The 27,843-nt window shown below is 45.1% G+C and overlaps 4 protein-coding genes across 5 annotated transcripts; all 4 read left to right on the top strand.

Annotated features, from left to right (window-relative positions):
• The first annotated feature begins 10,496 nt into the window (after positions 1–10,496).
• Positions 10,497–12,382, top strand: LOC134183616 (uncharacterized). The gene is made up of 6 exons (XM_062651202.1): positions 10,497–10,573; positions 10,639–10,700; positions 10,766–10,828; positions 10,894–10,998; positions 11,305–11,397; positions 11,947–12,382. The coding sequence occupies exons 2-6, from the start codon at positions 10,665–10,667 to the stop codon at positions 12,166–12,168; spliced, it is 519 nt and encodes a 172-aa protein (XP_062507186.1). The 5' UTR covers positions 10,497–10,573; positions 10,639–10,664; the 3' UTR covers positions 12,169–12,382.
• A 424-nt stretch (positions 12,383–12,806) lies between these two features.
• Positions 12,807–15,107, top strand: LOC134183505 (uncharacterized). Its single transcript, XM_062651061.1, has 5 exons — positions 12,807–12,913; positions 13,007–13,069; positions 13,196–13,300; positions 13,404–13,499; positions 14,732–15,107. Exons 1-5 carry the CDS (start codon positions 12,884–12,886, stop codon positions 14,924–14,926), a joined length of 489 nt encoding a protein of 162 aa, XP_062507045.1. The 5' UTR covers positions 12,807–12,883; the 3' UTR covers positions 14,927–15,107.
• Positions 15,108–15,466: 359 nt separating this feature from the next.
• On the top strand, positions 15,467–18,928 carry LOC134183406 (uncharacterized). Of its 2 annotated transcripts, none has more exons than XM_062650928.1 (5): positions 15,467–15,737; positions 16,595–16,657; positions 16,866–16,970; positions 18,370–18,462; positions 18,529–18,928. In XM_062650928.1, exons 3-5 carry the CDS (start codon positions 16,866–16,868, stop codon positions 18,721–18,723), a joined length of 393 nt encoding a protein of 130 aa, XP_062506912.1. In that variant the 5' UTR covers positions 15,467–15,737; positions 16,595–16,657; the 3' UTR covers positions 18,724–18,928. The 2 variants fall into 2 exon arrangements, with proteins under 2 accessions (XP_062506912.1, XP_062506911.1); XM_062650927.1 differs by lacking the exon at positions 15,467–15,737 and adding an exon at positions 16,415–16,473.
• A 573-nt stretch (positions 18,929–19,501) lies between these two features.
• On the top strand, positions 19,502–25,080 carry LOC134182963 (uncharacterized). Its single transcript, XM_062650406.1, has 9 exons — positions 19,502–19,823; positions 20,465–20,527; positions 20,582–20,725; positions 20,781–20,899; positions 21,625–22,062; positions 23,830–23,970; positions 24,032–24,196; positions 24,560–24,667; positions 24,733–25,080. Exons 1-9 carry the CDS (start codon positions 19,502–19,504, stop codon positions 24,850–24,852), a joined length of 1,620 nt encoding a protein of 539 aa, XP_062506390.1. The 3' UTR covers positions 24,853–25,080.
• The last annotated feature ends 2,763 nt before the right edge of the window (positions 25,081–27,843 follow it).

Here is a 27,843-nt window from a genome sequence, read left to right as displayed (position 1 = left end):
ACGTCGGGAAAAGGAAGATATTCTTGCTGATATCCGGGTCTCGAAAAAATACGCACACAGTCGTTTGCCAGTCTGCGACCGTCGAAGAGCTGCCGTGTTTGATGCACCTGTTCCCCGAAACGCCAGCAACGTCTTCGAACAGACGACGTTCATCGGGACCGTCGAAATGACGACAGTCGGTACGCGTCGTGACTTCGTTAGATACGGAGCTGCCGTGTTTGATGCACCTCTTCCCCGAAACGCCAGCAACGTCTTCGAACAGACGACGTTCAGCGGGACTGTCGAAAAGTCAAGAGTCGGCATTCATTATATACGGGGAACGGATTATCCGGGTAAGTATTGCACGTGACTTGCACGTTCCGGGATTCACTGTCGAAATTATAGATGCCAGGTTCGATACACCTGTTCTCCGCAACGGGACTGTCGAAATGGCTTCAACGGGATCAATAATCCAATCAACGGGATTTTTTGAAACTGGACACGTGTCGAATAGATGCCAAGTTCGATACACCTGTTCCTCGCAACGGCAGCAACGTCCAAGTCGAAATGGTTTCACCCAATCGTTAATCCAAAAATCAGCGGGCTCTAGAAACGGCAATTGTACGGGATATAACTATGAATGAGAATTCTGTCTGGCTGCTACTAAACGGTAAAAGCACTTACACCACGGCTAATTAGTGACAGTAAACGGTTCTCTATACAAACTGTACGTGACCTGGCTACACCCCCTCTGCCTCTCCAAGCATCAAACGCATTTTAGATACTTTCTGCTATAATCTCTACCTATAAAGGCGACCTGTTTTTCTGTTTGTCTGTCTGTCTGTCTGTCTGTCTGTCTGTCTGTCTGTCTGTCAATGGTATTATATTTTCATAAATCAGAACTATTACAGGCTAAATCAAATTAAGCAAAGCACGATACACTACATTGCAATGACAACTACGTCTGTCTGTCAATGGTATGATACAGGCTAAATCAAATTAAGCAAAGCACGATACACTACATTACAATGACAACTAAAAAGCAAAAAACTGAACACTCTGTCTGTCTCCCGGATAACATGGATGGACATCACAAAGAGTGCATGGCCACCATAGAAGACGCCTAGCCTGACGCGAGGTAAAGATGTGTACAATCCATGATGACAATGTTGGTAAAGAGGAGTAGACAATATGGGTAGAGGAAGACATCACAACTGTCTGTCTGTCTGTCTGTCTGTCTGTCTGTCTGTCATTAATACTATAATCTCTACCTATAAAGGCGACCTGTCTTTTCTCCACTTCCGTGTTGTATTGGCTTTATGACAAACGTGTGTGTCAACTGCGGCACTATGAAGTGGAAAGGAGAAGCATCTGGCATGTGTTGTCCCCCGGGCGAAGCCGGGTGTTGGAGCTTGTCTCTATATATAAAGGAGAGGTGTCTGTGTGTCTGTGTGTCCGTACGTACGAGCGTCTCTCGAAGACGGCGAGTCCGATCTCGGCCGAATTTCGCTCGCGCACGCCGAATTCATTCAGGTCGAAAGTCAGACCGCGGTCGTCTTCCTGACTTCTCCCACGACGACGCCGTTTCCCGCCGATCGCGCTCGCTTCCGCTCGCGCGCGAATATCTCCGGAACGGCGCATCGTGTCTCCACCGAATTTAGACTGCCCGTTCCCGACGTCGGACGGTACGCGCCGAGCGTGTCGTCTATTGCCGGCGACGTCGGGAAAAGGAAGATATTCTTGATGATATCCGGGTCTCGAAAAAATACACACACAGTCGTTTACCAGTCTGCGACCTTCGAAGAGCTGCCGTGTTTGATGCACCTGTTCCCCGAAACGCCAGCAACGTCTTCGAAGAGACGACGTTCAGCGGGACTGTCGAAATGACGAGAGTTGGTACGAGTCGTGACTTCGTTAGATACGGAGCTGCCGTGTTTGATGCACCTCTTCCCCGAAACGCCAGCAACATCTTCGAACAGACGACGTTCAGCGAGACTGTCGAAATGACGAGAGTCAGCTGTAATGCTGTTCGCGCCACACAAGGCTAACTGCACCACTCGCACTCACGTTTCCCGTCTATTGGCCAACACACACGCGACTACTGCACGACCGCCAACACACAACCGGGAACCCCCACTCTCTAACTACCCGGATGATAATACAACCTTACATTACCCCCCGGTTCACTAAAAGGCACGCCCTCGTGCCGTCAACTCCCAAATATCCAGTCAGAACTACCCACTATTCACGTTCAGTCCCGTCGTCGTTATGACTGTTTTTGCCGACGTCTTCTTCCTTTCCTTGCAGGACAAGGCACTTCAGCAATCTCTTGGGGACACGGGCGTACTCTCTCCACATTCAACCACTTGGAAGGCTCTTCTGATCGGCCTACTGGTCTCACTTCAACGTTGTTCTCCGTTGTTTTGATTACCCGGTATGGACCTCGAAATGGCAGTCCAATTTTCTTTTTCTTTCCAACCTCCTCTTCTATGAAAACTCGATCGCCTATCCGAAAGGTGTGAGGTTTCCGGAATCGGTCATATTGCTGCTTGTACCGCTCTTGCGCATCCTTGATCCTCATCTGTGCATTCTCCCAAGCAACAGAAAAACCTAGCAACATGTCCGTTTTGTAGTCATCAACGTCCAGTTGACCCAGGCCAGGCTGCTCTTCCAGGACCGTCTCGGTCGGTAGGCGCGCGTCACGGCCATAAACCAAATAGAATGGCGATTCTCCGCTGGAACTATGCGGCTTGACACGGTAGGCGAAAAGAATATACGGTAGATACTTGTCCCATTCCGATCCATAGAACGAAGCATGTTTCGCGATCATGTCCGTCAGTGTTCGATTCAGCCTTTCGACCATACCATCGGTTTGTGGGTGATAGGCCGAAGTGTTGATCTTTTTCATTCCTGTCACTCTACATATCTCAGTCATCAGTTCGGATAAGAAGTCTGCTCCTCGATCTGACAAAAGTTCATTGGGCACTCCATGTCTGCATATGACGTGTTCAACTAACTTACTAGAAGGGTTCGGAGTGTTCCATAACGACTTTAGCGCGGCGTGGTCAGTATATACTACTGTACGATGTCCAAGTAGATATGCTCTGAAGTGCTTCAATGCCCACACGACCGCTAAGGCTTCCAGTTCCGTCACACCATACCGGCTTTCCGTTGGGGTAAGGCTCCTGCTGGCGTACGCCACTGGATGTAACTTTCCATCTTTCTGTTCCTGTTCGAGAATAGCTCCGAGTCCATAGCCACTCGCATCTGTCTCCACGTAGAAAGTTTTGCTGAAATCCGCGTACGCTAGAACTGGCGTGGTCACCAGCCTCTTTTTCAGGTTGCAGAACGCTCTTTGGCAATTCTCTGACCAGTTATACTGCACCCCCTCTCTCAAAAGAGCTCGTAGTGGGTGTGTTAGTTCGGCAAATCCTGCCACAAACTTCCTGTAGTAGGACGCTAATCCTAGAAAGGAACGTAATTCCTTGACATTCTTTGGCACCGGAAACCGTTCAATAGCTTCAGTCTTCCTTTTATCTGGGCTAACTCCATCCGTTGAAATCATATGACCTAAGTATGGAACTTCCCGACTCAGAAACTTACACTTCTGTGGTTTCAGCTTCAGTCCAGCTTCGGTCAGACGGTTAAAAACCTGCTCAAGATTTTGGAAATGCTCTTCGACTGAGTTTGAAAACACGATAATGTCGTCGAGATATACACCACATATCTCTTCCAATCCTGCCAAGATCACCTGCATTGCTCTTTGAAATGTGGCTGGAGCGTTGCACAGCCCGAAGGGCATGACATTGAACTCGAAGAGTCCATGGTGTGTTATGAACGCTGTTTTTGGACGAGACTGTGGGCTCATCGGTATCTGCCAATATCCTGACGCTTCGTCTAAGCAACTGAAGAACTGGGCGCCTCCTAACCTGTCAATGAGATCATCTATTCGCGGAAGTGGAAAAACGTCTCTTCTCGTAATGGCATTCAACCTCCTATAGTCCACACAGAAACGGTAACTGTTGTCCTTTTTCTTGACGAGGACCACAGGGCTCGACCACGGACTTGACGACGGACGAATTATTCCTTGTGAAAGCATGTCCTCCACCATCTGCACTATCTGAGGCCTCAGGGAAAACGGTTCTCTTCTTGGCCTTTGCATAATGGGCTGGTGGTCTCCCGTCTCAATCTCGTGTTCGACTAGATCTGTTCGTCCCAGCTCTCCTTCCAGGACGGCAAAGACATCTGCGTGTTGCAGAAGCCATTCTTTCACTTGTTTTAGGACCTCCTCGGGCAACTCACTGGCAGAGAAGTCTAATTGGGACAACAACGTTTCCTTCCTCTCCTTAACTTTCTCTGCGTCACCCTCACTCATATCCACTCTCTGTCCAGATACCGTATTCACAGTGTGTTCTCTCTCCTCATCTGGGGGCACAGCTGCGCCAAGCATGTCTGTATTCTCTCGGGACAGACGGGCAGCATCGACCAGATCACAGTCTTCCACTGTACCTACAACTTCTCCTTTGGCGGCCTTAGACAGTGTGGCCTCCCCATTGGTCACCAAAATTTGAGCCGCGCCATCCTGATCCAGTACTAAGATAGTATCCTCAGTGAGTAGCTCTCTCTTCCTCTGCCAGTCACGGTTGGGCTCAAAAATAACCGGTTCACCAGGTTTCCAATCTCCTTCCACCCGAACCTTCACAAACGTAGCGTGGTTTGGGGGAACTCGACATGCTCCAACCAGTCGGACATTGGTCCGGGCTGCGTTTACACTCGACCCTCCTGTTGCACGGCGGACTTCTACGCTAGGGGCTAAGGATACTAGTCCTAGCTTCAAACTGGCCTCTAGTCCCAGCAGACAAGGTGGCTTAGCCTTCTCTGACACAAACACAGGTACTGTGGCAGTCAATCCGTCTTTCACAGATAACTCAAGTTCGACTTGAGCCAATACCGGGATCTCCTGGTGATTGTAGTCCGTTAGCCTTACTCCTGGTCGTTTCAGATCACTACTCCGCACTTTACCCTTCCTGGCCACCTGCAAAAGTACAGCTTCCGAAACGATGCAGACAGGAGAGCCCGTATCTAGCATTGCTTCTACTTCACAGCCCCCAACTAGGATTCGGGAGTAAGGACGTGGTCTTACCGCTTCAGTGACAACCGCTACCTGCTCCTCTTCCTGTGTTGCTGCAACCGATAGTCGTAGCCGTCGGAGCTGCAAATCCTCGTATTCCTTTTTAGCCCTTTCGATTCTCTCTTCCAGGCTCACTGACTCTGGTGACTGTTGTACCACTGATACCTGGCTAGGTTTACTTCCTTGCTGTGGCTTGGTCTTGACTGGTCCCTTATCTCCTCCTAAGTCAGGACAGTCAGATGCATAGTGTCCCTTCCGTTGGCATTTGAAACACCTTATCCATGGCTTCCTGGTTGGACCTCCAAGCTTAGCTGACGTAGCGATCCCTTGCTCAGCTTCCTTGTCCTGCTCAGTTTCACCTGGTATACGGGTTAGAGTGGACTCAGTTGTTACTTGTGCAGTATGCTGCTTGACAGCCTTTCCTCTGGGATTTCCCCTAGCAGACACTCCAAGCAACTGTTCCTCTACCGCTTCTGCCATTCGCGCCTGGCTTACACCATCTTCAAACGTATCCAAGGGGTACTTCAAGTGTGTCTTCCACTTGGTCAACAGTCCCTGTTCAAACTGACCGAGTAGTATCTTGTCTCGCAGTTCGTTGTCCATGCTGTGCCTTTCAAAAGCTTGCATCATCAATCGCTGTAATGCTTCTGCGAAGTCACTAACTGACTCTCCTTCTCTCTGACGTCTGCTGTTAAATTGGTTACGCCTGTAGGATTCCAGTCTGACAGGTTGCAACACCTTTATCAACGCATCTCGGGCTTCTTCATACGTCCTGCGTTGGTCATCTTTCAATGACTCGTACATCCTCAGTGCCCTGCCTCCCAAGTGGACTTCAAACTGCAACCGCCTAATCTCACCAGACCAACCAGCCAGCAGAGAGTATCTCTCGAACTCTTTCACAAACTGTTTGAAGCCATCTTCGTCATTGACCCTCTCCCCTGTAAACTTTTGCAACCGAGGAAGACTCCAGGCCCTCATTGCACTGGCAACACTCGACTCATGACTTTGATGCTCCTCCATTTGCCTACCTGTCTGGTTAGTAGTTCCCAACGATTGGCTGCTAGCGCTCTCTGCCCTCTCAGCAACATCCTCTGTGCGTAATTCGTCCTCCTCCAAGGGTGGGGCTATCTCTCTGGCATCCTCCAATTTCTGGACGAGCTCCTCAATTTGCGAATCCCGTTTTGCCAGCATTTCTGTATACTCATTGCGCATACGCTCCTGGTGCGCTCTCACGTCATCCAACGTCTTTTCTGTTCTATCTCTCACCTCTTCCTTGGCTTCGAGCACTTGCAGTCGAACGGATTTCCGTTCTTCTTCGAGCTCTTTCTCCAGCTGAGAGACCCTCTGCAGCGCTTCCTCTAGCTGAATCTTCTGTTCTTCTACCTGGCGGCGAAGTGACTCGACTTCTCCCTCACTCGCCATGGTCTGCCTCGATCTCAAGTTGTAACGCCTCCCGAAGTCACTCTCCAGGACGGTTTCTCCCTTCACAACGCGATCAAGGTGTGTCTGTTACCACGCCCACGAACGTTCTAGAACAGCACGTGACTCCCGCGTGAACTGCGCGTGATTCCTAGTGCACCCGACGAAACAGTCTGTCTCGCTCACTGTTTCGTTCCACACTTACGTACTGCTACGCTTGACGATTTCAGCTGCTCCGCTTGAGTCTGCTGACAGCACTCTTCTGCCGCTCGTGTACGACGTCACTCTCCCGGACACAGGCCCCCAAATGTAATGCTGTTCGCGCCACACAAGGCTAACTGCACCACTCGCACTCACGTTTCCCGTCTATTGGCCAACACACACGCGACTACTGCACGACCGCCAACACACAACCGGGAACCCCCACTCTCTAACTACCCGGATGATAATACAACCTTACACAGCATTCGTTATATACGGGGAACGGATTATCCGGGTAAGTATTGCACGTGACTTGCACGTTCCAGGATTCACGTCGAAATTATAGATGCCAGGTTCGATACACCTGTTCTCCGCAACGGGACTGTCGAAATGGCTTCAACGGGATCAATAATTCAGTCAACGGGATTTTTTGAAACTGGACACGTGTCGAATAGATGCCAAGTTCGATACACCTGTTCCTCGCAACGACAGCAACGTCCAAGTCGAAATGGTTTCACCCAATCGTTAATCCAAAAATCAGCGGGCTCTAGAAACGGCAATTGTACGGGATATAACTATGAATGAGAATTCTGTCTGGCTGCTACTAAACGGTAAAAGCACTTACACCACGGCTAATTAGTGACAGTAAACGGTTCTCTATACAAACTGTACGTAACCTGGCTACACCCCTCTGCTTCTCCAAGCATCAAACGCATTTTTAGATACTTTCTGCTATAGTCTCTACTTATAAAGGCGACCTGTTTTTCTGTCTGTCTGTCTGTCTGTCTGTCAATGGTATTATATTTAGGCTAAATCAAATTAAGCAAAGCACGATACACTACATTACAATGACAACTAAAAAGCAAAAAACTGAACACTCTGTCTGTCTCCCGGATAACATGGATGGACATCACAAAGTGCATGGCCACCATAGAAGACGCCTAGCCTGACGCGAGGTAAAGATGTGTACAATCCATGATGACAATGTTGGTAAAGAGGAGTAGACAATATGGGTAGAGGAAGACATCACAACTGTCTGTCTGTCTGTCTGTCTGTCTGTCTGTCATTAATGCTATAATCTCTACCTATAAAGGCGACCTGTCTCTTCTCCACTTCCGTGTTGTATTGGCTCTATGACAAACGTGTATGTCGACTGCGGCACTATGAATTGGAAAGGAGAAGCACCTGGCATGTGTTGTCCCCCGGGCGAAGCCGGGCCTTGGAGCTTGTTGGATATACGTACCAGATTTCTTAGGATATTTAGCACGGCGTACCAGATTTCCTGCTACTGACAGACCGTACCGTATTACCTAGAGCTGTACTTATTCTCCTAGGAAATTTGGTACGTTCGTACCCAATATCCAAGTGTCCCCAATCTGCTGTTACACCGGAATATGTCTAATAACGACAGTATAGTTATTGTTTGCCACCGTAAACAAAACAAGCAACGGACCAGTGCCATGAGATTGGGGCAGCGGTATGAGCCGTGTTGCCATAAGTCAACTACACTCTGATTGTCACAGTGGAATGGAATAAAGCCCGCTTGCCAGACCAATGCTTACCTTACGTCAAACAGGCTACGACGACGGCAAACAATTCTTGCCATGCTGTAGACTTCCTCGATTCAAGCATCTGGTGCGACTGCCAGTCACCGTGGAACCAAGCTTCACTGTAGTATGCGCCAAACCATATGAACCGGACACATCTGTGTAGAGATCCATGTCTGCGGCAGCAGAAAGATGGACATCCAGCATCATTGCCACCCCATTCCAGGACAGGCAAAAGCGATACCACCATTGGAAATTCTTCCTAGTAACTAATATATCACATGTGTGGGTGAGTTGTCATCTGTGTATTATGTGTGTGTGTGTGTGTGTGTGTGTGTGTGTGTGTGTGTGTGTGTGTGTGTGTGTGTGTGTGTGTGTGTGTGTGTGTGTGTGTGTGTGTGTGTGTGTGTGTGTGTGTGTGTACACACACACACACACACACAGATGACTACTCACCCACACATGTGATATATTAGTTATTGTAGAGATTTCATACACAGCAGGAACAGAATAACATGAATTCACACAATAATTCAATCCAAGGACGTTTTTCAGTCCTGCATTAAGTTTGAAATTATGTTTTGAAAATTTCTGCAATGTTTAACTCTACAATAACGACTACATCATTACTGAACACATCTACAACTAAATGTGTGCATGTGTGTATTTGTCTAATTTTGTAATTATTATTAATTAATCAATTTAATTAATTATTTAAACATACCAAAAAGATTTCAGTGCACCAACAATCATCGCATGAGAAGAGTCAAGGGCTACTCGTATCCAATTCACTGGGAAGTCGATTAGTACCGTTTCCATGACGTGCAGCAAACAACGATCCCAAACTGGGGTCCCCTTAGCTGCTGATCGAAGAGCGCGCACACACGTTCCACAGTTCATTTATTTAGAATACAACGAGAATACAAGGCGGTAACGTGTCCATTGTATCTAGAATAGCGCACGTTATTTTGCAGTACATTAATATTAACCAATGATTGTGGCATTGATATTACATAAATTCTACACATTTGATTACGCGCGCTACACTATTTGTGTCTATTGATATCAGTGCGGCCGAGAACGGCGGACTGATATCAATTCGCCGCTACCGGCTTCCGTAAGGCTGCGTAATACACCAAAATGGGACCAATGACGTCACAAACTCGTCGCGTGGTCTTTTTGGCCTTTTGAATTATACTTATCTAGGTACTACCCGCCCTACGGGCGGTGGCAATCTGGGCGGTGGCAATCTATCGTTGCACGCCACTTCTGCAAAGAAGACGCACCTTCCGTGACACACGGACGCACGCACGCACGCAAAAGCGGCCCGGTGAGCCGGTGCATCTTGCATTCTGGGAACTAGAGGATGGCGTACAGTGGCTGGCGAGCGTAGCCTCGGCCTCCCAGACCCGTGTAGCGCCGATACAAAATCGTCCTCCACTGGAGGACGATTTTGTATCGGCGCTACACGGGTCTGGGAGGCCGAGGCTATGGCAAGCGCACGTCACATCCGCATACTCAGTTCATTGATTGAGCAAACAAACTCCGGCTCAATCCGCCTCGACCGTTCGTCTCGGACTTGCGACCTCGACCGGCCCACCGCGATCCGAGACCGGCGTCGTGTCGACCAGCGCGTTACAGACTGACAGACATGTGGAGAGACGGAAGTGGGCGTTCCCGAGCGTTCGAGTACTAATTTTAGAGTCTAGGATGCACGTACACGTGTACAGGAAAAACACAAGAAATTCTCGAAAATTACATTACCAACTTCGGTAGATCAAGTCAAAAAGTGAAAACAAAACTCATTGCAAGATTGATTCACAAGACTAGCGCGAGAAAGTCTGGGGACGAGGCTAGCTAGATTCTGCTACTAGGAAGATGAGCACAGCAGTCTACTACTTTGACTGATAAGTCTGCACTTGTTACGTCATAGCCTAAACCTCCTATAACGTAAGAATAATAAATAAGTTTTATTATTTATTTGGTCACGTGTTACGCAGTCGGTCAGTCGTACGTCACGTGACCGTCTTACCTCCTCTATCCCTATCGCGTGTCACTTTAGGTCTGGTTTACAAGGCTGAAATTCCAAGCTCTTGCGCTTACGAATGATACCAGTTGCAAAATCGCCCCGAATGGACCAAAAATACGGGCCTATTGCAATTTTCGTATGTCACTTTTACGAACAGAGTGATGTACATCTAGTCATAACCGTTTCCTGTATCCGGGTATCTTAGTAACGCTCATCACGTTTGACATCCATCACCCAAATTACACTCCTACAACGGTGTTTACCCAGGTAATACGCGCAATTATGCATATTTGCTGAGTTCTAAACCCATGATGTGCATGTAATATATGCAGACTGCACGTGCACTGTCGTCAACTAAATGGCTTCCTACAGACCGCCTATCCTCGTTTCCAGGGTACACACATCATCACAATCTGACGTCACTCGGTCTTACTCGAATGTAACTCGTTCTATTTTAAGATCAAGTTTGACAACTACGATTCCGACCACAGTGGATATCTCGAACTCAATGAGTTGAAAGATGTCAGCAAGTGCAATCAATCACATGGTGCTTGAATAATTTGAAAGTGGATTTTGTTGTATTTTAGATTTTATATGATTTGGGTATGAGAACTGGAGATGCCGACCTCGTTGGGGCTCTAGTTGCTTTGGATAAAGCAAAAGATGGTCGGGTCAGCTATACAGAGTTCAAGGTTTATGATTGTGATGAGTGTATTAGATTTGTTTAGTATAAGTGACATTACTACATCATGTCATGTATCTGGGAGATAAGAAATCAATTAGGATTAATAATTATAATAGATAATATATCTTTTTGTATTATAACATGTATTGTGTGTGTGTGTGGGAGGGGGGCGGGTTGTGTGTGTGTGTGTGTGGGGGGGGCGGGTTGTGTGTGTGTGTGTGTGTGTGTGTGTGTGTGTGTGTGTGTGTGTGTGTGTGTGTGTGTGTGTGTGTGTGTGTGTGTGATAAACGTGTTCTGAAATCAGTCTTGCTAGGAATGGTACAGGGAACGAGAAAAACGCATCGATGCGTTGACACTGCGGGATGAGTGTCAACGTGTTCTGCTACAAGCTATTCAGTTTTTCAAAGTGAGTGGCAGGCTGAATGTAGATATGCTGCACATATGTATACACACTTACATACATACATACATGTGTGTGTGTGTGTGTGTGTGTGTGTGTGTGTGTGTGTGTGTGTGTGTGTGTGTGCGTGCATGTATGTGTGTGTGTGTGTGTGTGTGTGTGTGTGTGTGTGTGTGTGTGTGTGTGTGTGTGTCACTGTGTGTGTGTGTGTGTGTGTGTGTGTGTGTGTGTGTGTGTGTGTGTGTGTGTGTGTGTATGCGTGTATCACTGTGTGTGTGCGTGTATCACTGTGTGTGTGTGTGTGTGTGTGTGTGTGTGTGTGTGTATGTGTGTGTGCTTGCTTATGTGTGTGTGTGTGTGTGTGTGTGTGTGTGTGTGTGTGTGTGCGCGTGCATGTGTGTGTGTGTGTCACTGTGTGTGTGTGTGTGTGTGTGTGTGTGTGTGTGTGTGTGTGTGTGTGTGTGTGTATCACTGTGCGTGTGCGTGTATCACTGTGTGTGTGTGTGTGTGTGTGTGTGTGTGTGTGTGTGTGTGTGTGTATGACGTGTTCTACAGTATTATGACAAAGACCAGTCGGGCCAGATAGATCGCGAGGAGTTCGCGCCAATGTACGATCGTCTTAAAAGAGAATGGAAGGCCATTGGAGCAGAAGTCGGAACACTGGACGAAGTTCTCAAATCATTCGATAAGAACGGAGACGACAAGATCTCCCTGGAAGAATTCGTGCAGTGGCTGGTCAATGCTGGAAGCATTTGTGCCGTGACTAAAGCAACTTGACAGCAGACACTATCATAAAGAAGTCAGGAGTGGGACTGTAGCTGATTGGATAGTGTCTATATATAGCTCAACACTATACTGTAAGGACTACCATATGTCTGCATTATTGGAGACAGTCGGTCATATAAACTTTGTGTTTTCATTGTATGTTGTTAGACTCATACATACAGTATGTCTGCTTTATAATTACAGACCTGCTTTGGTAAATGTCATATATTCAGCTTCAAAGGTTTTCTCATGTCCTGAGGATGCATGTAGTGCAAGCAGTTCACACACACACACACACACACACACACACACACACACACACACACACACACACACACACACACACACACACACACACACACACACACACACACACTAGCTGTGTCAATTAAAACATAATAACATAATAATGCAAATCCATTCAAACACCCGATTTCTCACACACTATCACCTGATATCACTACAACAAGTGTGGAGTCGATTTAGAGGTCGTAGCTGGTCCAGAAGATCACTGTCACTATCCTTTCCATGTGTCAAGCACTAGCCCATTCCTTCTTTCTATCAAACACACTTCAAGTAACTTCCTTTGACACTAAGAACACACTGGCAGTGGGTTGAACTTTTAGATGGGGTGTCAACGGGCGAGATTGTATCCAGTTCCCACAACCATACAGTCCAGTCATTTCTGTACGAGACAACTGCTTGTTACATTCGACATCAATTAATCATGGCAGACTGTCGACCTCCTCTTTCAAAGGTAAGATGGTCTAGACCACCAGTCTGGTGCTCAGTTTTTAGATCATCCAGGTATGAATGTTGATTGCCAGTTGGCTGTCTGTCTGTGTTGCAGCTTGTCTTCAAGAAATTTGATGTCGATGGCAGCGGCTTCATCGATGCCAAAGAACTAGGAAGGGTAATCTATGGTGACAGCTAGTTTGGTACTCTAGCTACTTAAACTGTCCAACTGTCATACTCATAGTTGCATGCCTATGGTGTGACTGTCTGTTGATGGTATCACCACATATACATCTGTCCCTAGATGGCCTATTACCTCGGATACAAACTGACCGAAGGTGAGATCTTGGCTGCGATTGACAAGTTGGACAAGAACGGAGACGGCAAGATCAACTGTGAAGAATTCTCGGTGAGACAAAGAGACAACTGACTTGTAGTCAAAATGGCACAACGCCTTGATTGTTAATGACGTTCCTATGGAACTAATGGTGTGATTGCTGCCACATCTGTAGGAGTGGTGGAAGGAGGGTGATGACACTCGATTCTCCCAACTCGATTTACCAGAAAAATCGGAAAAGGAACTGAAAGATGCCATCGACTTGTTCAAGGTGATAACACCGTTATTTTCGTGACTTGTTTTTGATGGATTTTATTTTCAATGATGCCATCTGTTTTAACTTAATTTATTAATTTATACATTTGTATCGACACTACACATACTAAAGCGTGCGCGTGCGCGCTCGCACACACACACACACACACACATGTACACACACACACACACACACACACACACACACACACACACACACACACATGTACACACACACACACACACACACACACACACACACACACACACACACACACATGTACACACACACACACACGTACAGACACACAGACACACACACAGACACACGCACACAGACGTGTCAAATACACATGCACACACACACACGCGTGCACACACACACACACACACAGTGACATGCACACACACACACACAGTGACACACAGACACACACACACACACACACACACACACACACACACACACACACACACACACACACCTAGTAGTAACCTACACATCATCACCACACATCAAGTATTTAATATACAGCATCATTTGGCATTGAGTACATACATGCTAGCAACTGCTTTCAGGTTACCCTGACTTAATCATTCAAAATGTCCCAACCTTGCCGATGTTTATACCAGATGATTGAGTGAGACTGGTCAAAAAATTGAAATACCGACATACAAAGCTGTCCCAACCAATCAACTATACAGATGTCCCATTCAAGCATCACTATTACAGCCGCATTGATACAAGCCAATGTAAGTAGCTGGCTTTCCACTTGGTCATCCAAGACATCTTATGTTACCAAACAGACATGCATATATGTACACACACACACACACACACACACACACACACACACACACACACACACACACACACACACACACACAAACACGCACGCACACACACACAGTGACACACACACACACACAGTGACACACACACACAGTGACACACACACACACACACACACACACACACACACACACACACACACACAGTGACACACACACACACACACACACACACACACACACACACACACACACACACAGTGACACACACACACACACACACACACACACACACACACACACACACACAGTGACACACACACACACACACACACACACACACACACACACACACACACACACACACACACACCAAAAGTAGACCAGAAAAGCTTATGCCAAAAGTTTGGTACTAAACTGTTCACACATCAATTCTAATAACTCATTGCTTTCTAGTATTACGACACTGATATGTCTGGTTACATTGATTGCAAAGAATTCAAAGCCGTCCATGAAAATCTCAAAACCAGTTACTCCATGACGGATTCATGTGACGAAGCCAAGAAGCAAATGGACAAGAACAGTGACGGCAAGATCAGTCTCCAGGAATTTGTCAGTTGGCTCCTTCGAAACAACATCATAAATGCCTAGCCAGTCATACGCACAGTGATGATTGTAACTTCAAGGGACACTTCATGTGACCATCGCATGTCTTGTGATAGTCTGTATGCTCGTTGACACCATTGTAGCATTCTATACTGTAGTTTGTGACATTATGCTTACACTGACATATACATGTTAGTATCATCACAATTAATTAATATTGTTGTATTGCCTGGCTGTATTGTTCTGGTCTCAAAACATTTTGGTCAATAATTGGTAAACAAACATTTATCTACTAAATTAATTAATAAATTAATTAACACACTAATCATTAATATTTATGATTTAATTAATGCAAAAAGACAAATTATTGTAGCACATAAATACACGTATTAGTATTCTTGTGCAGCCAGCCCCTCTCCCTTTTTGACTTCCAATGGCAACGGAAGTCAAAAAGGGGGAGGGGCTGGTTGTGCGAGACTATTAAATATTACCTGATATTTCAGTATAGTCAATCCACACTTCATGCATATATCTTGTGCTGCATACGACTATTCATGTCTAAAATCAACCCCAATGTGACAAAATTAGACAAGTCGTATGAGCCAAAGATTTAACCTAATGACGTCATAAGGGTTGCTTCGATCATCGATGCATCTAGCAAGCTCACAAATGTAAATGATCTAGCGCACAATAATCAGTGTGGTATGCTAACGCGCGTTAGCACAACAACGCTCGTTAATAGTTCCAACGTACATACAACCGATACTCCGGGTCACTTCCGTGAGGCTTACATTCCCGTATATAGCGTGAGTGTGGGAGTGGGAGCTGCCCGTTCTGTAAACCCAGCCGTGAAGTAGTGAGACGCAAACCTTTACCAGATGAATAATAAATTGATATTATTTAATCACCTATGTCCTAGCCGGAAGTTTCAAGAAATCGTCGACAGACGAAAGTGCAAATTTAAAAAACTGCCCGGGCTGCTACGGCTCTGAATTCCGCTAGATTGCATGGCAGTGCAAGATATCCCGGATATTCTTACCCGGATATAAAGGAATTTAGAACTTTAGCGAATAAATTCTATTAGACAAAGCGCCACGAGCAAAATTATCATGGTCAGGTATGGATTGCTTGCACTCACTAAGATAATAATAAAATTTAAATAACAACTGAAAATTTAATTGACGTATGCTTGCTGCGCATGCGCACGAAGGCTTAATTTTTATGCATCTGATAGTGGGTAGACCATCTATTCTTAATGTTTTATGTCAATTCTCACTTTCCTCACATACAAGTCATATTATCTAATTTTTTAATTACTACCCTAAACTTAGTAGCAAAAAAGTCAAGCATATGACTAATAATTAATTAATTAATTTCACGTACAAATTTATGTGTAGGCCCATAATAATCTACGTAGATATTGCGTTCAACTTCAATGAAATCACGACTAGAGCTGAATACGCGCTGTATGATGATCTCATCCTAATCCTGTCACCGGATGTCGTTACTTCGACACACCTAGCTCATTCTACCGTCACTTTCACGATTTCATTTCTCTTCTCATGTCTCAGCGTCGCCCTCCACTTTCCAAGGTTGCCTATAGCTCCTAGAGTGTCCGTACTCGATAAATTCGCGACACATTTAGCAGTAATCTAGGGTGTAGCTGCATGCATCGACCTGTCTGTCTATAGTGACTCTGTCTGTCGTTTCTAGTTGGTTTTCAAGAAGTACGACATAGACGAAAAGGGATACATCGCACTAGAAGACCTGAAGAGGGTGAGAGTATACTAACGCAGAGCAAGTACATACTACTGTGTGTGTGTGTGTGTGTGTGTGTGTGTGTGTGTGTGTGTGTGTGTGTGTGTGTGTGTGTGTGTGTGTGTTAATTTTTTTCTAAGTCCATTGTGCGTATAGGAAAGTAAGTAAAGACCCATGGTGGCAGGTCCTGTGTATCTATAATGTACTAATTTAGCTGTGTGTGTAGATGGTCTACGATATGGGCTATGTTATGAGTGAAGCCGAATTGGTGGCCGCTGCAACGCAATTAGACAAGAATGGCGACGGAAAGATCACCTATAACGAGTTTGCGGTATGTATATAGCAGACATTCAAGAAGCCGTCTAGGTGTTTAAACACACCTCCAGAGCCATACAGAGCCATTTAGAATACACAGCAACTCTGTACTTAGAGTGTTCATGTACCCTACTGCTCTTATGTGTGTGTGTGTGTGTGTGTGTGTGTGTGTGTGTGTGTGTGTGTGTGTGTGACACTATGCAGGCCTCTCAACTCTCACGATTTCGTCGTGAGACTCACGATTTACGGGCATGTCTCACAATTTCTCACGATTGCCAGTCCTTTCACACGACAAGCCTACTGTGAGACACTCCGACAGTCGCATTTTAAATACGGCTCAGCTTGCAGTATCTGGGGTATCCGGGGTATCTACCCTGCAGTAAGTATTAGCCTCGCCCCAGACGCAGTGTGTATTGCAGCCCCGGATGCGCTGCCATCACCACTACTAGGGTTATGGGTTAGGGTTTAGCTCAACAGAACTAAACCTCACGTACCAGAACGTGCAGGACAGTGCCTGGTCCGGTGAACGTGGGGGCTCCATTTCCTGTCTTGTGGGGTGCTCTCTCAGGTGTACGGCTTGTCATTAATTGTCAATAGTGGTCTCTCCAGCGTTGATGCAGCAATTTCCAGGGTTAGAGTTAGGGTTAGAGTTAGGGTTAGAGTTAGGGTTAGAGTCAGAGTTAGGGTCAGAGACAGGATTAGGGTTAGAGTCAGAGTTAGGGTCAGGGTTATGGTTAGGGTCAGGGTTAGGGTTAGGGTTATAGAACAAGTAGCATTACAGTACTAATCATGGAAAGCACCAGTTTCCCAAACTTCTGTCAATCTCTTAGCCCATTTCTAAGTTAATTAATTACGAAACAATGGAGTCTGTAGCATAACACATTTCAGCTACAGTATTCCACTACAAATAGGATCTGTTGCAATCACAATCTAGTAGACTATCTTGCTTGTTGCTAATAACAAAGGTAATACTACCAAAGAAAACTCAAGTATGCATGACAATCGCTGAAACTTGATAGACTAAATGACTCAATACAATGAATTACATAAAATAGTAGATGGAGTAGTTGAATGTCAACACTGTGGCTTTAACGTTATATTTTATCTCCCTGATAATTTATTATAATTATTGTTGTTGGTGGTGTTGTTATTGCTGTCATCAATTTTTGATGACATCATGTACATAACGTAGTTCCCACCAAGGGCAACATGCAGACAAACTAAACAAACAAGCAAAACAAACAAGCAAACAAAACAAACAAACAAACAAAACAAACAAACAAGACAAACAAACAAAACAAAAAAACAAAACAAACAAACACACTAGTTACTAACAAAATTTCTTAATAATAATTAAGGCTTCGATTCAATACTGTACACCTTCATTACAAATTGTTTGCTACATACTGTGCCAGAATTGGTGGAAAGTGGGAGAAGACCGTTTCGAAGCTCTCGAGTTGTCAGAGAGAGTTCAAGCACAATGGGCACAGGCAATCGATTTCTTCAAAGTAAACCCCCATTTCTACATCACAACACTTTCTATTGTCACAATTAATTATTTATAATTTATGCAGTATTATGACAAGGACCTGTCAGGAGACATTGATCCGGATGAGTTCAAGCCTGTATACAAACAACTGCTCGATGCTGGACACAAACTGGGGACTCTGGAGCAAGCGATTGCGACCCTAGATACGAATGGAGACCATCTCATCTCTCTCAACGAGTACATTGGCTGGCTGGTCAAACTCGGTGCGCTGTCACTCTAGAGACAAACTGTGAAAATCTAAATTTTGGACGCAATCATGAAAGTGTATAAAATCAAAAAATTGGCTGGTTGACTTAAGAATGCGTTTACGTGTACACCGACCTATTTCACTCTGTATGGGTGACATGTGTGTATCTTGTCAGGCTCAACACCTTGACTGCATAGTGTTTAGTCTATACAAGTAAATATATTGTTGTACGGCCCTATTGGCTACTGTACCGTCACGTGACATCTACTTGTGTCAAAGTAAATTAACAATAATTTTTAATATAAATACCCGGATGTGAAGCTATTCAGCAAGTACACACAAACTCTTTCGCGTAAAACTAACGCATTCTAGCTGATTGCCGTGCCGTTACCATGGTGATGGGGAAATTGTGGTTCCAGGCTAACAATTGTAACCTCAGACAAAAGAGAACGGTACATTTAGTTAGTTATCAGTTTGACGAAGTTTTCTGACCTTGACTGTTTCATTGACACACACACACACACACACACACACACACACACACACACACACACACCACACACACACACACACACACACACACACACACACACACACACACACACACACATACACACACACACACACACACACACACACACACACACACACACACACACACACACTGCCGCTCACCTAACCTTTGGAAGTTAAAAAGGGGGAGGAGCTGGCTGCGGGAGACTACAGTGTACACCTCCGCGGAAATGCACGCACCCCTGACCCTGTCACACATCACGTGACACATAAGACTTCCCAACTTCCCGTATAACCCATGGCGGAGAAAGTCTCCCAGTACAGCTCCGTCACAACTCGCCAGCAGAAGCTCCTCTACGTGTTTACGTACAATCTAGTCAAAGCGTCAGATCATTTACAATCAACTCGACTGCTTCGCTTCTTGCAGTCTGAAGGAGTTCTGAATGCAAATCAAGCGAAGGAAGTGAAAGCTCAAGGATCTCCGACATCTAGGAGTATTGTGTTGCTGGAGAGTGTTGGTGCAAATTGCGAGAGGGATGGTGGAGTGTTTGACAAGTTTATTGAGATTGTAGATGACAAACAGCCAAGCGTTTTGAAGGATCACATGCCTGATGTGAAGAGTGCGTGTGTGTGTGTGTGTGTGTGTGTGTGTGTGTGTGAATTTGGTGTGGTCTTACATCAATTAATGAACTGTTTTACTATAAACTGTCTGAGGTGTAATGAGTGATTGATAAAAAATCTATTATCAATGCACCACCCTATCCGGGAGTTGTGTTTTGCGAGTCAGATGGATTTCTGAGATCTTACAGCAGCATGTCAATGTGAACGAGTACATACACAACTGGAGGAGACTTTGTTTGTTGTCTGCCTGCGTACATTGTTTACCTGTCTGTTGGTTTATTTGTCTGTCTGTCTGTCTGTCCATCTGTCTGTCCGTCCATCTCTCTGTCTGTCTGTCTGTCTGTCTGTCTGTCTGTCTGTCTGTCTGTTCATCTGTCTGTCCGTCTGTCTGTCTGTTTGTTTGTTTATCTATCTGATTATCTCCTTGTTTGTCTTGTCTTTCTTTGTTTACCTGTACTTACTGTTTACTACATTTTGTGCAAATTACAGTTTTGACATGAACAGACAGGCAGGCAGAGAAGCAGGCAGCTACATGAAACATATTGACCTTTGCGTCTACTATAACCATATATATATATATATATATATATATATATATATATATATATATATATATATATATATCAATTTATGTATACAGACATTAGTGATGAAGATTTGGATATACTGTATGGTCGAGTGAAAGCACTTGGCAACCCGTTTCGTAAGTGTGGCTTCATCAGTGTTGACAATCAGCTTGTTTAGTTTCTGTTCTTAGAACCGGAGAGGTCTCTAGGTGAGTTTGGATCGTACAACCCATATGTGACATCAAGACAAGTTCCAGAATCTCTAAAAACACCAGACCAGCCTGTGAGAGTTGAGCCACAGTATGAAGCAAGGGTGCCAGTAGCTGGCTTGAAAGGTTTGTTTTCTTGTTGTTTAAAAGATTGTTTAGTTTTGGAATTTTTTGGTTTTAGTTCTTTGGATTACTGAAATGAATTCACAGCACGTGGCTGTGTTGAATGTGTTAAAGAAGAGTTGTGTGACCTTTAACTGTGATGATGGATTGAAGTTGGCGACTGGATTTTCGTATAGGGTGAGGGTAGTTGTTTAATTTGTTTGTTTTAATTTTACACACACAACACACACACACACACACACACACACACACACACATGCACACACACACACACACACACACACACACACTGACACACATACGTGCACACACACACACACACACACACACACACACACACACATGCACGCACGCACATACACACACTCACACACTATGCCACATACTGGATGAAGAATTGCTGTCAGTGAAAAGAACATGACCCACATGACTCCTCCTGCTTCATTGATAGCTTCACGGCCTCATTCTCATGTTTAACCTTCCTGCCAGACAGGGTAGGCACAACAGATGGCAAGCAGGGGTTATATTACCATCTTGTGGCCTCATCTGTGTGACGTACCGCCATATCATCATGGTGCGTGGTCCACTTGGATGACGTCACATTATCCTGGTGGCCAAATGATGGATTTTGTATTGGGGCTCGCTGGAAAATCTGCCAATCCACCAAAACAAATTCCAAATCAATATTTCATCTTGTACAGTAGTATTTTCTCCATGTTGTGCACTAGCCACCTCAACACTAGACTTGAGTGTCTAGCCGGTCGTCTCCACCACAGACTGGCTGGACACTCGAGCCTACCTCAACACATAAGTACACCAAACAATGCTTTACAACACAGATGCCACTTAGACTATTAGACTCTCAGTCATACATGATTTATTCAATAAGTTTGTGTCTTCAGGCTTGTCGAGGAGAAGACGGTGGTCTCATCCATTTCTACATCGTTCCTGGGTCTGAGTCAGAACAAGACATCATTAGCGCAAGTGAACGTTATCATTCTGCAATGAACTATCGTCCATGGACAAATGATCTTGACATCATCTTACTGACTGGCCACTGCTGGATTAGCGAAAAGCAAAGCAAGGGTAGTCCAAAATTGGGAGACATCTGTGTGGTCAAAATGGCTCACAGAATGGAGAAAGGTAAACAAGACACGAGGAAGCCATCAGCAGGACCATTTACTCTCGTTGATCATGTCTGCAAGAATATGCAAAGCACAAAACCAGGGCGATGGCAAACGTCTGATGCTGTTAGGAAGAGACCCGAAGTTTCTTATTACTGGCAAGCGTCATGGTTAACGAGACTGCATTATGAAATATGCAGACAAGGAGATGGAAAGGCAAGAATGTTAGGTCTCTGACATGGACAGGGGCATCAAAATTGAGACACAGATAAATAGGTAGATAGCTGGATGGACAGACAGACGGGCAGACAGACAGAGACAGACAGAGACATACATACATACATACAGACGGACAGAGACATACCTACCTACCTACCTACATACGTACATACATTCATACATACATACATACAGAGACATACATACATACATACACAGGGGTGTTCCCAGGATTTTTGTAAGGCACGGCGGAAATAACCACGCCCACCTTAAATTTTGGTCCCACCCATTCCAATTTTTTATGGCTGGACCACAAAAGCTTTGATACAGGTTTGCTTACGCTGAGATGCCACAAACTGTTGTCACAGAATGTCCAGGCACAAAAGGAACAAAGTGAGTGGTTTATCTTTTTTTTTAAAAAAGTTTGTCTCTGTCTTACTCCACTGTGCTTGACCACATGATAGCTAGATTAATGCGATTGGGAAAATTTCCAGACCTCAAGAAGTTGAGAACCTCCCTTTATATAGGATAGGAAGGCCAGACATCTACAGACTTCGTTTGTTACCATCAGATACTAACCTAAATAGAGGGCAGAGTGCAAGACCACCACTGTTTATCTTTGAGTACTTGTATTACAATTAAGTTCATACCATATGGCAGTCTTTGTCCTAATTGGTCTTATCTTCAAACCAAGCATCCCAGGAACCACTTGTTAGCCTGAAACAACTTCCCACTTTTCAAAATACAAATACAAGTCCATTGTCTTCATAACTAATGACTGCCTACTCATACATCAAAGCATGGCGGGCCTGTACCAAGTGGAAGCCAAGGCATGGCGGAGCGCCGTGCCTTTTGTATGCTGGGGACAACCCTGATACATACATACATACGTACATACAGACAGACAGAGACATACCTACATACATACATACATACATACATACATACATGGTGTACATACATACATACATACATACATACAGACAGACAGACAGCCAGCCACACAGACAGACAGACAGACACGAATACAGCTGCAGGAAAACTTCCGCTCTCAGTGGACACTCATAAACATTTAGAGACCGGGACCATAGGTCCCTTTCGTCTAGTGATAATGTGTATGTGTATTTAGTGCATATATAGTGTGCATTGTAGTTTTAACCAATTTTCATGTATGTACTAGATGTAATGGACTCGTAGATTAACTATTGCTTTGGTGCTAGAAATCATTTATGAAAAATGTATGTATTGACAGACAGACAGACAGACAGACAGACGCGTCAGCGCTAGGCGTCTTTTACGGTGGCCATGCACGTCGTGATGTCTTCCTCTACCCATATTGTCTACTCCTCTGTATCAACATTGTCATCATGGATTGTACGCAACTTTACCTCGCATCAGCGCTAGGCATCAGCTTTGGTGGCTGTGCACGTTGTGATGTCCATCCACGTTATAATTGTAAGACCCTGCTAGGGTCAACTGTAGTGTATCGTGCATTGCGTAGTTTGGTTTAGCCTGTAATAGTTCTGATTTATGAAAATATAATACCATTGACAGACAGACAGACAGACAGACAGACAGGGACATACATGTATGGCATACATACGTACATACATACATACATACATACATACATACATACATGCATACATACATGCAGACTGACAGACAGACTGACTGACAGGGCCTTGTTTGGCTACTAACAATGAATCATCTTTACCATTTGGTTTTATATTCAAAACTAAATTTGCTGTTGACTGTATATAGAAACCAAGTCAATGGCTGATTAAAACAGGATATGACGAGCGCCATCCAATTAGTGATAGGAATGAAGACAATGAAGAGAAGCTTGCAAAAATTCTACCGAACTGGGATGATGATGACATGACCGTCCTGAAGTATTGCAGAGTAAGATGCCAATCCAGAATTATTTGTATCTAGACTCTGTGAGGTGTTTGCCTATTCTTAGGAAAGCAAGCTGTGGGAGCCGGATGCAAAGAAACCAGGAGAGGCGTTTCTGGAACAGGTGAAAACAGAAGTTCGGATGTCAAAAAAGTTTCCTGTTGAAGATGTGGAGGTGACGCCAAGGGTCCATGTTGCACCTGTACTCTCTGGATTTGAAACCTCAGTCAAGGTAGGAGGATTGATATGTTGGTGTCTGTCTCTTGTGTGTGTGTGTGTGTGTGTGTGTGTGTGTGTGTGTGTGTGTGTGTGTGTGTGTGTGTGTGTGTGTGTGTGTGTGTGTGTGTGTGTGTGTGTGTGTGTCTGTCTGTCTGTCTGTCTGTCTGTCTGTCTGTCTGTCTCTGTCTGTCTGTATCTCTCTGTCTCTCTCTCTGTCTGTCTGTCTCTGTCTATCTGTCTGTCTGTCTGTCTGTCTGTCTGTCTGTCTGTCTGTCTGTCTGTCAGTCAGTCAACCATGTGATAGTTTTGTGCTGTGACTGTTTGTTTGTATAGCCGTTTGTCCATCTCTGCAATGTGGACCTTTACTAATGTGTAGGCAGAGGAGATGAAGGAGTCTGGCAGTGTTGCAGACTGGACCTCGGTGCACTTCTACAAGCATGCCAACACTCTTCTCACCGACAAAACAGTCGTGTCTATCAAAGCTGTGAGCGTTTGTAAACAAACACGTCGACGAAGGCTGTGAATACCACTCCCATGTTGTCATTGCAGGTTGTTGGCTACACGGGTTTGCCAGGAGAACCACAACTTGAATCCTACGGTGATGAGCTCGTCGCCATTTTTACACTCGATTTGATCAAGGGCTTGCACCAGAACCCACGATTCAAATAATAATTGTAACTTTCAAGTACAAACCAAAATATTTGTATTAAATTGTTTGATTACTTGCTGCAGTGCCCATCAATCGATGAGAGTCGTGTGTGTCGCTCACTGCTCATCCAGCAGCATTTGCTTGCTACTTTGTATATCGACTGGTCCAGTCGTGCCTCCAAATTCAAACGGCAAAGTGTTTGGTTCAAACTCGTGATGAAGACTTCTAAAGTCGGTTCCATACATGATAATCTTGAAGGGGAAAAAATTAAAATTACATTGATATCAATGAGGATAATTTGATTGTGTGGGATACCTTCCGTCTGACATCTGTGGCTAAAAAGGGTCGAATGATTGACATGACAAGTGTTATGAATTTTGGCTGTTTGACCATGTGAATTGCTGTCAGTCGGACTGGAAAGCAATCCTGTGAAATGGGAAAGTGTGTTGAATCACCACACACTTGGTGCTTATTGTGTTGTCATAGCGATGCAATAAGCCCGTATATCATCTTGCCTTCTGTGCGTGCGTAACTGATTGCTATTTAGTGTGCAACTTGTTGGTTTGTCTGTTTGATCGTTAGAGTTATGGTTAGAGTTAGTGTTAGAGTTAGGGTTAGGGTTAGGGTTTGGATTAGGGTTAGGGTTTGGATTAGGATTAGGGCTAGGGTTAGGGTTAGAAAACAAGTAGCATTACACTACTAATCAAGAAAATCACCAGTTACCCAAACTTCTTTCAATCTCTTAGCCTATTTCTAAGTTAATTAATTACGAAACAATTGAGCCTGTAGCATAACACATATTTCAGCTACAGTATTCCACTACAAATAGAATCTGTTGCAATCACAATCTGATAGCCTACCTTGCTTATTGCCAATAACAAAAGTAAAATTACCTAGGGTTAGGGTTAGGGTTAGGGTTTGGGTTATGGGTTAGGGTTAGACAACAAGTAGCATTACACCACTAATCATGGAAAGCACTAGCCTCGTCCCCAGACTCTCTCGTGCTAGTCTTGTCCGGTGCCCGTATGACAATTCCAGGCGCGACAGAGTCTGGGATCATCCCGCCTACTTCCTGCCATATCTCCTTACTAAATGCTCACTAAGTGTCACCCCCAACGTCATCAACTGTTAGCCTCGCAAGCCAGGCTCTTCCGCGCAGTCGCTGAGCTAACCGCACGTGAATCACACGAGGAGGAGGAGCTTTTACCGGAATTGCTCCAGCGCGAGAAGAGCCTGGTCGCTTTCGAGAACGTCATAGTGACGTGGGACCCCCGATCGGATTTCATAGCTTGATAAAGCTAATTCGATTTCCTAAAGAGCTCGTTTATGTAATTGCGCTGATACACGAAGCAGAGAGGTAGCCCTCCGCGGAGAGCGCGTGAACACGAAATCCAGTGAAGCCGTTGATGGACGAAGTGCTGGTGAATAATGAGCGTAGGAATGGCCTACATGGGACTGGTCCGCTGAACCTACACTCTCCAGCAACGTTTCGTTCTACTGAACTCATCTGCAGGTTTGCGCGAATTGAAACAGACGTAGAACTATTCACCACTCCTGCGCGTCTACTCTGACATCTATAGCCTGTGGGGGAAATGGTGTGAGAACTGCCGGCCCAGTTTCACTCAACGGTTCATGAAAACAGTGGCCTAGAGCTTGTTGCAATTGACCTCTCCGCGTGTATTGCTAACACAGTCTATGTGACGGTACTTTCCACTCAGCAAGCAACACTTTTGTACGATATTGACCTCCTCACGGTGAACTGGAAACATCTAGGCATGGGAAAACAGCAGTGCAGTGGACCTACCATGTTCAGGAAGTGTAGAGTTGACTCGTAGTTGCACGTGTACACGTACGACTTGTTTCAATGCACGGTTTCTGACTGCTACATATATACACTAACCGCGTACAATGAGTTCATTTCTCAAACTACCGCGCTGCAGATCTAGATTCGGCGGTGTGCTGTTGGCGAAACTGAATGCTGAAAAGGAGTCGTGACACTGCAGAATATTACATGGCTGAGCTGTCTGCATACGTACTAGAAGCGAACGATGATGTCAACTACGTACTTCGTGCAAAACAAGCAAGTGCGTGAAGCGATGTCGCATGTTCTCAACTTTCATACCTACATGCTTACCTAATAGGATTAGCTTTATCAAGCTATGAAATCCGATCGGGGGTCCCACGTCACTATGACTTTCTCGAAAGCGACCAGGCTCTTCTCGCGCTGGAGCAATTCCGGTAAAAGCTCCTCCTCCTCGTGTGATTCACGTGCGGTTAGCTCAGCGACTGCGCGGAAGAGCCTGGCTTGCGAGGCTAATCAACTGTCACCCCGAACGTCATCAAGTGTCCCGTAACTTCAAAATCAAATTAGCGTTCGTCTAATCCAATAAACGTACCACACGGGATGCTATGACTTGGTGTTACTGGCATATCCAGCACTTGCAGACAACTGAAGCATGTTGAAAAGGTAAGACTATGGAGTGTTGGTGACGGGTGTCGTGTAGGCTTGTAGTCTGAGATCTACAATTGGCGGAGTGATGACCTTCTACGTAGGTCACACGCGGCCAGTACCGTTTGCGCGCAGACTAGACTGTAGCAAAAAGCGCGCAATGGCAAGGGAAGGGATTGATCTTGACATGAAACTACCGTCTACCCTTCGAGAAGTCTTCAAGTATGAAAACAAATACATCTTTTCGCGAAAGAATAGCCCTGGAAGCTTCAAGTTGACCCTCCAGACCGCAGTTTCATGTCAAGATCAATCCCTTCCTTTGCCATTGCGCACTTTTTGCTACAGTCTAGTCTGCGCGCAAACGGTACTGGCCGCGTGTGATCTACGTAGAAGGTCATCACTCCGCCAATTGTAGATCTCAGACTACAAGCCTACACGACACCCGTCACCAACACTCCATAGTCTTACCTTTTCAACATGCTTCAGTTGTCTGCAAGTGCTGGATATGCCACAAACACCAAACAATGGTCATAGCATCCACTGTGATACGTTTATTGGATTA

The sequence above is a fragment of the Corticium candelabrum genome, chromosome 8 (genome assembly GCF_963422355.1).
Source record: "Corticium candelabrum chromosome 8, ooCorCand1.1, whole genome shotgun sequence".
Classification (NCBI taxonomy): domain Eukaryota; kingdom Metazoa; phylum Porifera; class Homoscleromorpha; order Homosclerophorida; family Plakinidae; genus Corticium; species Corticium candelabrum.
This window is presented reverse-complemented; position numbering and strand designations above follow the sequence as displayed.